The sequence below is a fragment of the Tripterygium wilfordii genome, chromosome 20 (assembly GCF_013401445.1).
Source record: "Tripterygium wilfordii isolate XIE 37 chromosome 20, ASM1340144v1, whole genome shotgun sequence".
NCBI lineage: Eukaryota > Viridiplantae > Streptophyta > Magnoliopsida > Celastrales > Celastraceae > Tripterygium > Tripterygium wilfordii.
In genome coordinates, this window is record NC_052251.1 from 8,430,432 (window position 1) to 8,446,756 (window position 16,325).

At 36.7% G+C, this 16,325-nt stretch overlaps 3 protein-coding genes across 3 annotated transcripts; 1 reads left to right on the top strand and 2 right to left on the bottom strand.

Annotated features, from left to right (window-relative positions):
* Positions 1 to 2,728: 2,728 nt before the first annotated feature.
* LOC119986925 (self-incompatibility protein S1-like) lies at positions 2,729 to 3,676 on the bottom strand. Its single transcript, XM_038831613.1, has 2 exons — positions 3,588 to 3,676; positions 2,729 to 3,107 (listed from the first exon to the last, which is right to left on the bottom strand). Exons 1-2 carry the CDS (start codon positions 3,674 to 3,676, stop codon positions 2,729 to 2,731), a joined length of 468 nt encoding a protein of 155 aa, XP_038687541.1.
* Positions 3,677 to 7,731: 4,055 nt separating this feature from the next.
* On the top strand, positions 7,732 to 9,745 carry LOC119986457 (probable myosin-binding protein 5). Its single transcript, XM_038831014.1, has 2 exons — positions 7,732 to 8,446; positions 8,861 to 9,745. The coding sequence occupies exons 1-2, from the start codon at positions 7,732 to 7,734 to the stop codon at positions 9,634 to 9,636; spliced, it is 1,491 nt and encodes a 496-aa protein (XP_038686942.1). The 3' UTR covers positions 9,637 to 9,745.
* A 1,522-nt stretch (positions 9,746 to 11,267) lies between these two features.
* Positions 11,268 to 15,880, bottom strand: LOC119987290. Its single transcript, XM_038832160.1, has 4 exons — positions 15,373 to 15,880; positions 14,963 to 15,076; positions 14,588 to 14,851; positions 11,268 to 11,831 (listed from the first exon to the last, which is right to left on the bottom strand). The coding sequence occupies exons 1-4, from the start codon at positions 15,757 to 15,759 to the stop codon at positions 11,628 to 11,630; spliced, it is 969 nt and encodes a 322-aa protein (XP_038688088.1). The 5' UTR covers positions 15,760 to 15,880; the 3' UTR covers positions 11,268 to 11,627.
* Between the last annotated feature and the right edge of the window lie 445 nt (positions 15,881 to 16,325).

The following is a 16,325-nucleotide window of genomic DNA, read 5'->3' on the forward strand; positions in this document are numbered from 1 at the left end:
AATGATATTTTCAACTTTAAGGGTATTTGGGTCCAAAAAAGTCAAACTAGGCCAATTTTACAGTTTTGAAAAAACTATATCATTTAACTTGTTTGACTTTTTAATTAGGTCATTTTTATAAAATTCCTTTTTTTTTTCCATACAAGACCTCTGATAAATTTTAAACACCATAACAAGACTTTTTTTTTTTTACCGAAATGGTATTTAAAACGTCATTGATTTAAAATTTTAAAAAAAAAAACACACTATTGATGCTGATGGAAACAACATCCACAAATTTTTTTTTCTCTAAAGAAGCTCGTTCAAAAAGTGTAATTGAATTTTGAGAGAAAAAATAAAAAATTGATTAAAGAAGACGATTTGCAGGAGCTCAACAAGTTCGTCCCTTATGCGACGACAATCGGATTTCCACTCTTTTTATGGTCCCAAATCCAAATCGGATCTCCACCTATGCTCGACCTATGCACCCAGGGCATGCACAACCAGATCTGACAAACACATGGCATGGATTTCCTTCTAGAGAGGATTTAAATTCGTAGACAAGGAGGGAGAGAGAATCAGTCAAACTTTTCTATTTTGGTTGATATTTTATTTGTCTACAAATTGTTTTTCTCAATTTGTGCTGTGGTTTTTCTCTGATCTGGCTTTGGAACCGAATGATTCATGATAAAGGAGGTAGATCATAAACATGATCAAGAATGATTCGAGTGTGTTCGCCCAGAAGAAAAGAAGAGGTGGCCGCCCCTCTTCCTCAGATCCGAAATGTTTGTTGCTACAGAGGACTAATGATTCATCAAAAATATGATTCAAGTGCTCACTTGATTAATTTCACTTACAGGCTGGTTTTATTGATAGCAACAAGCCTGTTGCCAAAGTTCATCGGCGAGTTCGCTTGCAAGTTTCGTGAAGAACAAGATTTTTCTAAAATAAATTAATTATTATTTTAAAAAAAATGAATGACGTTATCATACACAATATCATTGCGTTTTATAAAACTTTTAGGTTAATGACGACGCTATCGCTAGCAACGTCATTGTTGATGACGTTGTTTTGAACAGTGTCAAATGCCATTTCGATAAAAAAAAATAATAATAAGAGAGTGCTACTGTGGTATTTAAAATTTATCGGAGCCTTGTATGGGAAAAAAAAAAGGGTGGTGGGAGCATATTGTCTTGATTCTTTAAATAAAAAATAAGGTGAAAATCCAAAGTAAACCCGAGGGGCTTGAAGACATTTCAAGTCGTTTTGTTTTTGAAATATCACTGAGAAATATGCTCTCATTGGAATCAAACTTTGGGCACACATAAACGAAACCACCTCTCGTCATTTGCAATGGTACTCAAAGGGTTGGGATATAAAAATATAACAATTAATCAGATTTGATTTGATTTTATGTTTTCAGATTCTGGGACCCTATAAATGGAATTCCCACTTTTGCAAATCTTCATTATGCATATCCAATTCTGATGCACACAAATTTTATCCAAATATAAAGTTTTGGTTATCTAAACTAGTTATTTCTCTCTAATGTGATTGCTCCGCTGCTCCCAATAATGTTATACTTTGATACTAATTTTTAGGATACCCATATCACTGTTGTTTGCTAACAAAAATGATAGGCATTTATCCAAAAAAAAACAAAAAAACAAAAATGATGGGCGTCCCAAATTTTTAGTGTCCCAAATGTCACAAATACGATGTATCAAGCAATGAGTGAATTTGTGTGGGCTCCTTGTATTTTAGTTGAAAATAAAGTAAATTATTCATTTTGTGACACATCATATTTGAGACACTTGATATTTTAATTTTTGGGATCCCTATTATTGATGAAGCACAAGCCAGAGTCTGTCACCGTGCTAATTCAGCATTCTTTGACGTAGTAATCAATGTATGAATTGATTATAAAAAATTAATGTACTAAATTAATGTGGTAGAAAATTAAGGTTAAGGCATTGGGATTAGTGGTGGTGTTTAAAATTTTTTTGGCATGTATTCTATATGGAAATTGACCACACTTTTTATTAATTTCTCATGTGTTTTTTGAAAAGATTAATAAAAACAATATTAATGAGAAATTAGTCGGGACATTTCTTGTAAAATTATAGATTTTGAGGGGTCTATTTGAACAAATCTTAAAATTGGGAGTAATTCAAAATCTGGAAAAAAGAGCGTGAGCGAAACGTAATAAAAATAAATGGGTAAAACTATGAAAGTTTGATAAATGAGGGATTAAATTCGAAAAACCTGAAACTTTGAAAAAATATATAACCAAACGTTAATTTTTTTCTCCCCCACCACACCACGGCTAAAGACCAGTTTCGCCACGGTCCTCTGGCCACCCAAAAAGCTTCCCTAGCCCGTCGTGAAGGTAACCCAACCCACACTGTTGTTGAAGTCCACGACTTTACGCGAGAAAAGTCGCTCGATCTGGCCAACTCCGACGCCACCTCATCCCTTCCCAACCACCCCAAACCCACCTCCCTCGCTTATGTTCACAAGTTCCAACTTATGTAACAACAACCATGTTGTTTACTTGTTTCTCTCTCTAAAAAATATCTCCCACCTATCACCTAGGAAACACAAGAGATTAAATATATATAAAGGAGTGAACACGTACAAACTTTATTATCCTTATTATATAAGTAGAGATAGATAGTCACAGGTGCCTTTATTTAAAGTGCAATATGTAAACATACATATATACACTTATCAGTGATTGTACAATTCATCACCAATGGTAAATGAATTCCCAAAATCCTGTTTGATCATTTTTGCCATAGATGCCTTCTCCTGCTACAAGCCAAGTGCAGTCAGTCTTGCATCGAACATGGTCTCTTGTACTAGTATACGAGTCGAAATGGAACTGATCTGTGCTCTTCCATCCCATGTCACAGTAAAATAGTGTGTTTCCAATTATATTGGTCGTGAAATCCCATCCATATTCCCCTCCATCCGCGACACTTTGTTGGCCGAGATCGTTGTCTTTGGACTGGCAATGAAGGCTGAGACTCTGTCCCTTGCCTAATCTGTTCATGACATTCACTTTCACCTTCTCCCCCAGTCCCAGAAACTTCTCCTGGTATGCCATACCGAGCTCGTTCCGCAAGCTGAAGGAAAAGAGTAGAAGAAGCATATAATTAGCATAACAAACTCTAGACTTTGAACCAGACATGGTTTATGCTACAATGCTTGGTATGGTTTAGGTCTTGTGAGGAGCAAAGTGATCAATATTGGCCCTGAATATATCAACAACAGCTAGCTACTAAGGGACAAAGCACAAGCAGAGTCTGTAACCGTGCTAATTCAGCATTCTTTGACAGAGAAATCAATGTACTAAATTGACTATTTAAAAAAAAATAAAATCATTGTACTAAATTAGTGGTTCCAAAGGACGTTTAAGGCATTGGGATTAGTGGTGGTGTTTAAATTGTTTTTGGCATGTATATAATTGGCTCTAATGAAAAAGGATCAAGAGGTACTAGGCGCTGATAAAACCAAAGTTTCCTTAATTGATGGAAATTATCAAGAAAAAAAATGAATAGATATCTTTGATGGCATATATATATATAAAACAAATTCTCACATACACATCAAGTACTTGCTTTCCAATCATAGATGTAACGGGACCCACAACAAATGTGTGGTCCCCACTTTTGATGTGCTTTATTACGGTCATTTGATTTCAAATGCGTAAAGTTGGTGCGTATAATTGATGTGCATTTGAGAATTCTTCTATCTTCAAAATAAATAAATATATATATATATATATATTCACACCACACTTTTGTCCACTTTTATTAATTTTCTCATGTGTTTTTAAAAAAAATTAAAACAGTAATATTAATATTAATGAACAATTTAAGACCACAATATATTGGCCTAGTTTGGTAAACCATTTTCAAAGTAGCAGATACGTTATCAGAAATGCTGGACAATTTTAATAGCAGATATGCGGCATGAATTCTATGCAACTAGCATATATTGTACAGTTGTACAGAGCCACCAAACGAAAATTTCCCGGTGAGAATTCCAAGGCAATTCATTTTGCTGCCATTCTCAAATTGTCCAAATTTGGATAATTTTCAAGGCAATTCATTTTGCTACTATTCTCAAATTGTCCAAAATTGGACAATTTTCGGAAACTTGTATGCACATACTTGTTATATATTTTATTAAATCAATGTACTAAATTGATTATTTTAAAAAAAATCATAGTACTAAGAGTGGTTCCAAAGGACGTTTGAGGCATTGGGATTAGTGGTGGTGTTTTTTTAAAAAAAAAACCCTTATTAAGAAAAAATCATTGTATTAAATGAGTGGTTCGAAAACGTTTAAGGCATTGGGATTAGTGGTGGTGTTTAAATTGTTTTTGGCATGTATATAATTGGCTCTAATGAAAAAGGATCAAGAGGTAGTCGGCACTGATAAAACCAAAGTTTTCTTAATTTGATGGTAATTATCAAGAAAACAAATGCAAAGAAAGTTATCTTTGATGATATATATATATATACAAAAATTCTCTTATGTAGATACCCGTAAATTAATAACTTTTGTACTCTATTTTTTAAGTGTTTTCAAAAGTGAAATTATATATATAGAATAATTCTCCTATCTGAACCAAAAAAGTGAACCTACTTTTCAACCATATATGTGATGTGTCCCGCAAAAATTTATGTTCCCCACTTTTGTTTTGTATTATTACAACCATTAGATTTGAAGTTCACAAAGTTGTTTTACACTTTTGGTTCACATACAAGAATTATTTTATATATATATATATATATATATATATATATATATATAAGGAATTCTCACATACACACCAACTATTCATACTTGGTTTTCAATCATAAATGTAGCGGGACCCACAAAAAATGTGTGGTCTCCACTTTTGATGTGCTTTATTACAATCATTGGATTTCAAGTGCGTAAAATTGGTGCGTATAATTGATGTGGATGTGAGAATTCTTCTATCTTCTATATATATATATTCACAGGACACTTTTGTCCACTTTTATTAATTTTCTCATGTGTTTTTAAAAAAAAATTAAAACAGCAATATTAATATTAATGAACAATTTAAAACCACAATATATTATTCAACTAACATATATTGTACAGAGTCACCAATCGACAATTTCCGGATGAGAATTCCAAGGCAATTCATTCTGCTACCATTCTCAAATTGTCCAAATTTGGACGATCTTCGGAAACTTGTATGCACATACCTGTTATAACCTTGCTTTTAACGATACCCCTGTTCTATTGAACCATGAATGTGTTTAGACACGTGGCTGACCAACTCAGCTCTATTAGTATTTGGACAAAATTTATCTAAGTTTTATTTTTATTAAATTAATTAAAATGTATTTATTAATATTATATATTTTTTGTTATTTATTTCAATATGCTACAAGTTATCTCTACACGTTATTTGTCACAACAATTTTAACACATATATGCTACCAACAAAAGCACAACCAAATATTACTATGCACTAGCATTTCAGCCACCATATCTGCTATCATTTTTTACAATCATATTTTGTCTATAATATATACTACAATTAAATCAAGGGAGAGACTTGAGTCTAAACCGTTGAATCTTGATCCAACTCTTCAAAATAAATACAGTGTGGGTCCGTTTGATAGACAATTTTAACAATATATATATGCTGATAAAAAATGGTAATATATATGATTCCTAAAATGTTGGTCGATGTTTGGTTGTACTTTTGCAGGTAACATATTGATGTTAAAATTGTTGTGACAAATTACGTGCAGGGGTATTATTTTTTTTATTTTTACCAAAAATATTAAATATTAAAAAAATTATGGCTACGCAGTTGTGGACCATAAAAAATTTGTTTAATAAAATAAACAAAATAAGTAATGTAACCAATGTGAACTAACTCAAGTTGGTCATTAACTCAAGTTAACAATAGCCCTATCTCTTTCACACGTCAACATTTGACACCAAAACTGAAAACCCCTAAAAATTTATTCCTTTTTTTGTCTTTCAATTGCTGTAGATGATACATGCAGTGATAATGATATGAACCTAGGGTTATATTAGGCATTTGTAGCTGACGTGGCAAGTCTAAGTCGGTTAAGCTGAATATATAAGCTTGTATTAGATCTGCATTGAGGGAGTTTTACGAAATGAAGAAGAGTTTGTCTTTGTGTTTCCTCTGTTCTTGTTATTCTTTGTAATTTCTTCCACCATTCCTCATCTTGCAAGGTTAAAGGTTGAAAGGGATCTATCAGATAAAGACGAAGGACCTGTATCAGATTAGGTCTTTTGGCTTAAGGAGTATTATGTCTTTTCTTATGTTTATGTCCTAGCTAGGATTTATGTATGTTGAACGCAGTACTAATCTGTAAGAGCTCTTGTGCGTGAACTTGAGCGCCTCATCTGAAACTATCCAGATATTAATATAATCTCTGCTTTGATCCTGCTTGGTTTATCTGTCTTACCCCTAACAGAGACAAAAGCAAAGACGAATTGAAGGACCTGTACAGGTGTGCTGATACATTGGGATCAAGCTTGAGCCTTTGACCCCTTTCTCTCCATAGTCATGTTTCACAACCCAATCATAGCTAGGTCTCTACTTCAAATGGGAACTTAATGCCACAGGCAACACTAGGTGAAAGAGAGGAGTATTGGAAGTATGATGAGAGTGAGTTTTGGAAGCAGCCTTTCGTGAATAACTTCTTGGAAGAGAAAACTTGGACGAAGAAGCAGAGCTCTTGAGGGAGGAGAGAGATCGCACTAGAAGAGAGGAGAGAGGACAATTTGGTCGGTTCAAATAAAATCAAGGGTACAAATGGAAAAACGTTGCAACAAAATTACGGAATTGTTCAAATAGAGACTTTTTTCAAATGACAATAATATTGTCACAAAACTGTCTCAGTTTATCCGCCAAGAAAAAACTGTTTGGTGAGTCAAAACGATATATTGTCGTGTAAAATGGTTGCCCAAACGAGCCCACTATCTATGTCGAGATGTTGCTAGTTAAATAATAAGCATTAAGGAACGAATTGAATTAGTTCTTAACCTAATGATTAGGAGTAAACTTATTTTCTTTGAACGTTGTGAATTTGATTCCAATCTCTCATGTCGTCGACATGGTACGAACTGTTCTTTTGTTTTGAGATTTACGCTCACTTAACTATCCGAATGACATGTTGGGTTTGATGGTTCATCAGTTACTTAAAAAAGACCCGAGGTATACGCACACTCAACTATTCGAATGTCATGTTAAGCTGGTTGGATCTTTTATTACCAACAAAAATTCATTCCATGTACTCATGAATTTCCCAATACAAAGAGTGGATCTAAAAAAAACATACATCATTTTGTGTTTTATTCCTCACATATCTTGGGTATTTTTGGTTGTAAATAAAGAAAAAAAGGTGGCTTAAAATTTCCCCTGCCACCATAATAGTCTCTTTTTTTTCAGGCCATTCCTTGATACAGCGTTAATTGTGGCATATTATCTTCCTCTCAACCTCAATTTGTGTGAGTAGCTTCTCCTATCTTTAGCCACTTGAAACTCACCACCCATAATCTTGAAATCTTAAGCAAACAAACAGACAAACATATTCTCTCACACAAACCTACCTCCAGTGAGAGAGAAGGTCATGATCTGGGACCAGTTCATTCATTGATCTCCAAGGTCATGATCTTCTTCTATCTATTGTTCAATTTGAATTGAAGAAGAAACTAATTATGGCCAAACGTACATTCAAGTGCTTTGTTGAACAAGAACTCGGACGGTTTGCTCACTTCTTGATCTATGCTGTGCTCGAATGGCTGCTGATCATTCTACTTTTCATTGATGGGTTGCTGGCGTTTCTCGCGAATGAGTTCGCCAAGTTCTTCGAATTGCGAATCCCATGCTTGCTCTGTACGAGGATCGATCACGTCCTCGTTCGTAAGAGTCGAGATTTCTACTACAATGAATCCATATGCGAGTCCCACAAGAAGAATGTTTCGTCTCTGGCATATTGTCATGTTCACAAAAAGCTCTCTGACATAAGACAAATGTGCGAAGCTTGTCTGCTGTCATTCGCAACAGAGAAGGAATCGGATTGCGATACATACAAGTCCCTTGTGGGGATTCTTCATAAGGACATTGAGTTGTTTGTTGATGATGATCATGAAGTTCATTTGTCGTTGCCCGCCGGAAGGAAAGACGATGCCCAAGTTGAGAAGAGTAGCATTCACAAATGTTCTTGTTGTGGAGAGCCATTGAAGGTTAAATCATCTTATCCCAAGGGGAAAAATGGTGGAATGGTTTCACATGCTCCTGCTCCTTCTCGACGAGCATCGTTTTCGGCTAGAAATGATTTGGATTTGCCACACATTCGATATACAGAGCTTAAGTTTATGCCTGACAATCAATCAGAAGTTGTAGGGGATGAGATTATTGCCACAAACGCCGGTAAGCAATGCTAGATCTGTTCCAATTTTTCTTTCTTTTTTTGTTTGTGTTGTACTACATTGTCTAGGGGTGATTTTTGGTCACGGAAAGAGTTGAGTAGGTTCAACTCGATCACCGAATTTCCAAACATTTCAACTTAGAAATCGAAACTTAAAAATTGTTATCATTTATACACATGCGCAGATTTCTCACTGTTCAGACAATAGACTCGCTGATGCTCATGTGTGTAAATTGGAGCAATTTTCAACTTTGACTTCCCAAGTCGGAATGTTTGAATATTCGGTAACTGAGTTAGAGATTGACAATTCTATCAGTAACCAAAAGTTGCATTATTTAATATTGTCTACACTGCAACTGCTACTGTGTGTCTTATGGCTTTGGTAATGTGCAATTTTTCTGTGCCAGCAAGAGAAGACGTAAGATCTGCTGTTGTGCCATTGCTGAAGGATGAGGATGTGAATCAAGACAAGACCCCAAATTTTGGCAGAGGAAACCGATTTTTCGGAATCCCATTATCAGATTCTGCTACAAACAGCCCTAGGTGGGGAACCAGGCTACAAAGGAGATCATTGCTCGAAAAGACTAGCGAGTTGTCTGCAGAACCGGTTGAAGGAGATGGGGAATCGATCCTGCATCATTTGAAGAGACAGGTTAAGTTGGATCGCAAGTCGCTGATGGATTTATACATGGAACTGGATGAAGAAAGAAGTGCTTCCGCGGTTGCAGCTAACAATGCCATGGCGATGATCACCCGGCTGCAGGCAGAGAAGGCAGCAGTTCAGATGGAGGCATTACAGTATCAAAGAATGATGGAGGAGCAGGCAGAGTACGACGAAGAAGCCCTACAAGCGACGAAAGATTTGCTCGCAAAGAGAGATGAAGATATTAAGGTTCTAGAGGCTGAAGTTGATGCTTATAGACTGAAATTCGGAGATTTGAGAGAAGATAACTCTGATGAAGACTATCAAGCCTACTCATCTTATGGTGGAAGATCAGTATGTTGTAGTCCAACTTCCATTGCCTCTGAGGGGGAGAATAACAAGGAAGATGATGCGCCATTGCATGAGGAAACCGGATGTGAAAACCTTGTCGGATCACAGAATGTTCAAGCAACAACTCGTCGTAAAGTTCTGCTCAAGCATACTCACATTTCATCACATAACATGGAAGTAGAAACTCAAAAAGATTAGTGAAAGTGAAAAACCAGTAGCAGAGGCTACTGGTTCATGATTCTCATCCCAATAATGGGGGTTTGATAGAGTAGTGGGACACCCATTGTTCAGTAATTTGTTTTGTAAATTATCCTATTGAAATACACACAAGCACACATACTGAATGATAGCTCCAAGTAAAGGAATTCCTTGATCAATACCAATCTGATTTATCATTTGTTAACGCAAGTTTCTGTTCTTTGCATTAGGTACCCTGTATTGTATAGCTTGGTTACTGTATTTTTATCTAGACAAGTTTTATTCTAATAATTCTCTTCTCCATTGAAATGCTTTATGTCACTAAATAAAGGCATTCACCGCACTCTGTTTTGAAGCCTTTTTCTAATTTGCTAGGCATGTTCTTTTAACTGTCCACTAAGCCCAAATTCGAGCCAGACTATACATGTGCAAACTCATCCAACAGGTTAGTTAGGCCGAGGCCCAATGCAAATCATTTGAAAATAATGATGTCAGTTTAGAATCGAACTCTCGACCTCGACGAGATGCTTTATGCCTTAACTCCGAAAAAATAACCGGCTAGGTTATAAGAAGTTCCAAAATCTAAACATATAAGAAGTTACTATGCTATTAAGTATTAACCGATTCTTATGTAGGAAGAGTATCTATTGTTTCTTGGCATTATACAACTCTGCTTTAGATGGTCCCAGCGCAAGAATGTAAGAATGACATGCACAAATCAAGGAAAACCAGTCAACCTCGTAGGGAAGAAAATGTGGAAAAACATTGACACTACATTAGGCAGGAGTAGTGAAGTAGTTTATCAAAAAAAAAAGAAAAAGAAAAAAGTAGTGAAGTACAGATCACATTTAAAAGGGCCATTGTTGATTTTCAGCAAAATCAATGCACGAAGGTTCCAAAGAGGGACCGTAAAAAGATTGCCTCAGTTTATTATTCATGGTGAAATTTGGAGATTGTTATGGGGGTTCTGGGTGTCCACCGAGCCGGATTCGGGTTATCGGACCGGGTTTGACCTGACCCAGTATTTTTTGATAGTGGAGTGACCTACTCGGTAAACCTATTAAGGGGTCACCTAACCGGGTTTTTCGAACCGAATTCCGAATAACCCAATACCCCAGAGAGACCAGATCAATGAGCAAGACCAGTGCAACAAACTTAGATCAACGGGGTCATGCTGAAAATGTTCTTTTTGCAGATCAGATTCAAGTTGCAGCAAACTTAGATCGACGGGCCATGGCGAGCAAGATCAGTACCAAACTACCAATTGGCCCTATTCCAAGATCAGTGCAGCAAACTTAGCTTGACAAGTCCATGGTGAAATTTTTTTTTTGGCGGACTCAAAATCAAAGTTGCAACAAATATACATCGGCCCTAACAGAAATACCAGAGGTTTAGGATTGGTAATGGTGGAAATTTGTAGGGAGTTCATATTTGTCAGTCTCTTTCTTTTTGGTGATCAAAAACTTCCCGAATCCATTAGAGACAATTTTCAAGCAATAATGATTTTTTTTTTCTTTCTAAATATAGGCTTGAAGTAGTAGGCCTATTTAGTCGTTGAAGTACTGAGCTATTTACCAATGTTGCAATTGCATGCATATCTCCCAGTGTCCCACATCGTAAAACTCTAGACAGAAGAAACAAGAAATAGTCTTTTAAAGAACAAAACAACATACAAAATAATCAAATTTGTAGTTTAATATAATTTTAAAACTCCAAACCCAAAATATAACCTATCTAATATTTAATTAATGTGAAGTATTGGATGTTAAGTAAATTATTTATGCCGGCATACAGCAAATCAATTAGAAGACTGAATACCCGAGCAACGGTATAGAGAACTAGGGGAAGTAAGTCTTGGCCTCTCCCACCTAAAGGCCCATGATCCAAATCCCCCACCCTCTGTTTGCCTACCAAAGGTAAACAGAACTGCTTATCAAAAAAAGAAGGTAACTTGAACCTTATGTCGGGCAATGGGAATACAAACAGAGCTTTCAGTTCCATGGACTCGGCAGTCGATTCTCTCTGAAAACGGAGGTGCCACCAGATGCGGCTGGAGATGGAGAAGACATGATGTAATTTGTCCCCGATACAGACACTGATGGAAGATTTGAAGGATTGCCTTGGTGCACAGTAGGAGCAAAGCGTGATGGACTGCCAGCAGTGCCCAAGCTTGTTGCTCTAGTAGCGTGTGGAACCTGCACATAGTAGCCCATAAGTGAGAAGGGCTAGTATGCCTTGCATCATCATGCAATTGACAAAATATAATACAGGGTCAAATAATCAATAAAGGAAATGAAGAAAGAATCATGCAAGTACAAATGTTTATTCCGTAAACTATTCGAACTCATGAACACCATACAATAAGCATGCAAGTGTAAATGAATATCCAAAAGCCCTGAGGGCAACAAACAAGAACTGAAGAAAGCACATTTAATAGTTTTTTTCCCCCAACTCTTTTCTGTCTTTCATTCCCCTTCACTCGTGGGTCAACGAGTAACCTGATTAGCAATCCTAAGCATAACCATCAAAAGCTATTCACTCTACATCCAAACCAATAGCACGGTAACTAGATGGCAATCATTAGAGCACATATATATTGCTTCGTCAGATCTTTCTTATTCTGCACCCCAATCAGTAGCCTGGGTCTGAAAATCAAAATGCAATGCAACTAAAGCTGGAGACACCTGGCTGATACCACATATTCTACTTCGTGATGTTGGCAGAGTATCTAAAGATTCTAAACTCCCTAGTAGCAATATGTTGAAGAACCTAGGATGTCCAATTATCACATAGTCAGACAAAACTGCATTTAGACAGATGGTTCGACCAACAGAATCATGGAATGATGACAACTAAACTCATAGGGCTAGTGTTGATGCATTCTGCTCACGAGGCTTAAAGATATAAACAGGGAGACAAAACTAAAATTACTGCCAAGAATGGCAAAAGCTGAAGCGTAAGCAAAATCCTAATATCCCCTATAATAAGGCAGGCAGACTAGCAAAACTTTTGGGTTAAGCGAAAAAAACAGCAGCCTATGTAAATCCATTTCCAAGGCAAATCTATCACACATTCTCAACATGTCCCAGAATGGTATGTATTAACATCTAGATTACATCACTGCAAGCGAAGGATCTACAATGAAGATACAAACAATTAACGGAACCCAACTAACTTTCATGAAAGAACATGTACCCCTAAAAATTGTCTACTTTCTTGAAATCAATTCCCACTACAAGTTTTAGTTCAAAAACAGATCACGAAAAGAATATATATTTCAAATTTAATCTGAACGGCCAAGAATCACACTAATTCAGGTACAAGAATACTCCTGAACAACCACCTTGTAGATAGTTGCTTTATCAGTCCCTCATTTTTCAAGGAGCCAATCAACAGCATAATTTCTTGACGAAGAAATCAATGCACCAGCTCCAACAAAGAAAAGTTTCGAATCTAACAGCAATGTCAGCTTTCCTCGTTGAAAGTAATTACTGATTTATACCAATTACAAGCTAAAATTGAAGCATCATAATTACAACTCAAGCATTAAACTATAAGATCAACACCCACGAAAAATATAAAACCAACCAAATTAGCATCGTTTACAAAATAAACTATACAGTGTTGTCACGAGGCGGCCGGGCGCACGCCTAGGAGCTCCAGGCGAGGCGAGGTGCAGCATGGGTGCCTTGCCTAGCCTTAATCGCCTGGCTTCAGCCAGGCGTGGCCTAGGCGCACGCCTCATACCAGGCGCAAGGCTGGTCGGGCGCACGCCTAGGAGAATCGAGGTCAAAATGATCTCTTTTTTTAATTTCAAAAGTATTTCTTGATTGTCAAAATGAGGTCCACGTGTCAAGACCACTATCTTTGGTGACTTACAGCAACAACACTGGCGTAGGTGTCTGACTCTCCTTCTTGCTATATTTTTTCAATCACAGGTCTATCAGTGGTGTTCCTCAATCCTAAAAAATGAGCCTTTATATGCCTTTATCACATGAATGCTAAATGAGGTCTGTGTGTCAAGGCCACACTATCTTTTGGTGACTTACAGCAACCAAAGCATTTGCTTAGGTGTCTGTTAATCTAGTACACATGTTCTTCAAAAATGAGCATTTCCTGCTTCTAATATATCATTTAATTTTAACCTATATTAGTCAGAAGTTCGTATCATATTATCCTTCAAAATTAATTAATATTTGATCAGAATTAAATGGGATAAAATCTTTATATTTAAAGGAATAAAATTTTTCCCTTTTTCGCCTAGCTTCGCTCAGGCGCGCGCCTTGCTCCTCAGGCGTTTGATAGGTCATGCGCCTTTCGCCTTTAACAACACTGAAACTATATTAAATTACCAAAGGTCTCTTTCATTTTTTTTACACACATCCTCCAAGTTTCACGGGTTGCTTCTCTGAAATCCGGATAAATCAGATGTGTGTTGCATGTGTAAAAATGATATACTACTTCCCAAATTTTTTTTTAAAAAAAAGAACTAACTCCACCCTTAAGCCCTAACATAGGTTAATATCTATATGTGGTGATGCAGTAGTTTTGTAAATTATGCGAAGATGACTGACACCTACCTTATTGAAGGTTCTCAAGGAATAGCGCCTACATTTGACATAATATTTACACATCCGAAACTTTGAGGCAGTAAAAAGGCAATACTTACATTAAAATTTTCAACACATTAAACAGTTAGCATGTGCATAACTGGGCTTACTATGAGCGCTGACCCAAACTTTAATTCGTTTTAGAATATCCATTAACTAGTGGTACATGCATACTACAATTCGAAATTTATTTCACTGATTGCATTCTACCAATAACTCAAATACAACACTATAATAATTACAATCAATGAGGAATGAATGAAGGAGATTCAAATGAACCGATTGCAATATGAATGGGACTTCTCATTCACTCTGTAAATTATATCAGTAATAGATATTACCCCATTGGAAGCCCTTCTAAGGGGAGACTCTGAAGATGGAGATGTACTGCTCATTCGAAGCATATGACGAGAATGCACATTCTGGTCAGCTTCTCCACCTTCCATATCACAACTAAGATTTGCCTCCGATATCATCCTAGAAGCAACTAGTCTATCCATGGACCCAGACTCATTTGTGGCACCCCCAAGAGGGGCACCGGACGGGTGAATGCCCACTCCTGGCGTACCATTTCGTCTCTTTAATTCCTCCTCCACATTCAAGATCTGTCAAACATCACCCCTTAAACCAGTTATTGAGTGAAAAAGATAGTCCAGCATAAGTGACACTAGCAAATTCATTATCCGGCAAGCAATCAGAGATAAAGAGAAGCCAACCTGCTTCAACACTAGCACCAGATTATGTTTCTTTGAATTCAAAACTTGTAGCTTCTCCTCAATTTCCCTTTTCCTCTTCCCTTTGGCATCTAAAATCTCCACTTTGTTGGTTGTCTGGCAAAGTCAAACATTAAAGAAATTGTTAATTTGCTTAGTCAAAATGAATTAAAGAACATTATATTGCAATGTTAGGGTAAGGGAAAGAATGGAAACAAGAGGTAGGAAAATGCAAACAGCAAGCACTGTAAGAGAGAGAGATTGTAATTAATCACCAAACACAATTACATATATTTCTCAGACTTTTGATGAAAAAACCCTCAAATAGCTGTAAAAACACCCGGCGGGATCAATCATCAGAACGCCCCTATTGCCGATCCCCAAATCTAACAAAAGGCAGAACCATTTTGTACCTCCAGATTCGCAACCTGCAAATTCCCATCGTCAGTAGCAGTATCCGGAGCTTTATCTGGCGCCTCGGATTTCGCATCGGATGCATCGGCCAGTTTCACAGCGTCAGATTCTCTCAATTCCTTCCCCTCCCTAGTAGAATCTTCATTCTTCGAAGTCCCTTCTCCATGTTCTTTTTGACAATTCTCAATTGGGGGCTCACTATGTTCGGTTTTAATAGGGCCACAGCTCGAAGAGGTGTTTGAGCGGAGGCGAGAGAGCGCTGTGGAGCGGCGTTGGAGGAGAAACTTGAAATTTTTCAGAGAAATTTTGGGGTTTGGCATTAGCCATCGACGAGGTACGTCGGGGACCCTGTGCAGGTTCCCCCTATACAGCGATATCGCCACCATCTTTAGTTGTATTCGGGTACGAGAGTCTTGGTGTTGACGGCGAGGAGGGTTAATGGAGGTTAACGGAGGGGTGCCTGAAAGGAAGTTAATGACGGGGGATAAGGGGTAGTATTTGTGTCAGTATTATGGCCGTTGGATTTACGTCAGTCTAATCCAACGACCTAAAACTTCTAAAAACCTCGAAACGCTATGTTAAGAAGATGGAAACTCAATTTAAAAAGTCTTTTTTTATATAAATATTATAAGAGAAATGTACCTACTACTCACCTAAAAATATGGTCATTTTCAATTTACTCATTCAAAAACAAAATGGCTTGCAATATAATGATTAAAAAGTTTAAAAACCCTAAAATACACTCTTCTGTTAATTACCGTTAGAGTTCGTTACATTTGATTGATATTTTGATGGTGAAATGAATGTGAGATGATGATGAGAATTAACAAGTTCCTTATTTAGTTGATTTAAATCCTTATTTGGTTGATTTAAAGAATAGTGGAATCTCAAACTCATTTCACCATTTGTAAAAAATGAATATTAATATTCAAAAGTTTATTTTACTCTTATT

Coding starts and splice junctions, on each gene's coding strand:
- LOC119986925 (XM_038831613.1), bottom strand. CDS start 3,676: ATGACCGTAATAAAGCACATCAAAAGTGGGGACCACACATTTGTTGTG. Junction 3,108..3,587: donor GGAAAGCAAGTACTTGATGT/GTATGTGAGAAT, acceptor CTTTTCCTTCAG/CTTGCGGAACGAGCTCGGTA.
- LOC119986457 (XM_038831014.1), top strand. CDS start 7,732: ATGGCCAAACGTACATTCAAGTGCTTTGTTGAACAAGAACTCGGACGG. Junction 8,447..8,860: donor GATTATTGCCACAAACGCCG/GTAAGCAATGCT, acceptor CAGCAAGAGAAG/ACGTAAGATCTGCTGTTGTG.
- LOC119987290 (XM_038832160.1), bottom strand. CDS start 15,759: ATGGTGGCGATATCGCTGTATAGGGGGAACCTGCACAGGGTCCCCGAC. Junction 15,077..15,372: donor TGCAGGTTGCGAATCTGGAG/GTACAAAATGGT, acceptor TGACTTTGCCAG/ACAACCAACAAAGTGGAGAT. Junction 11,832..14,587: donor TTAGAAGGGCTTCCAATGGG/GTAATATCTATT, acceptor TACTATGTGCAG/GTTCCACACGCTACTAGAGC.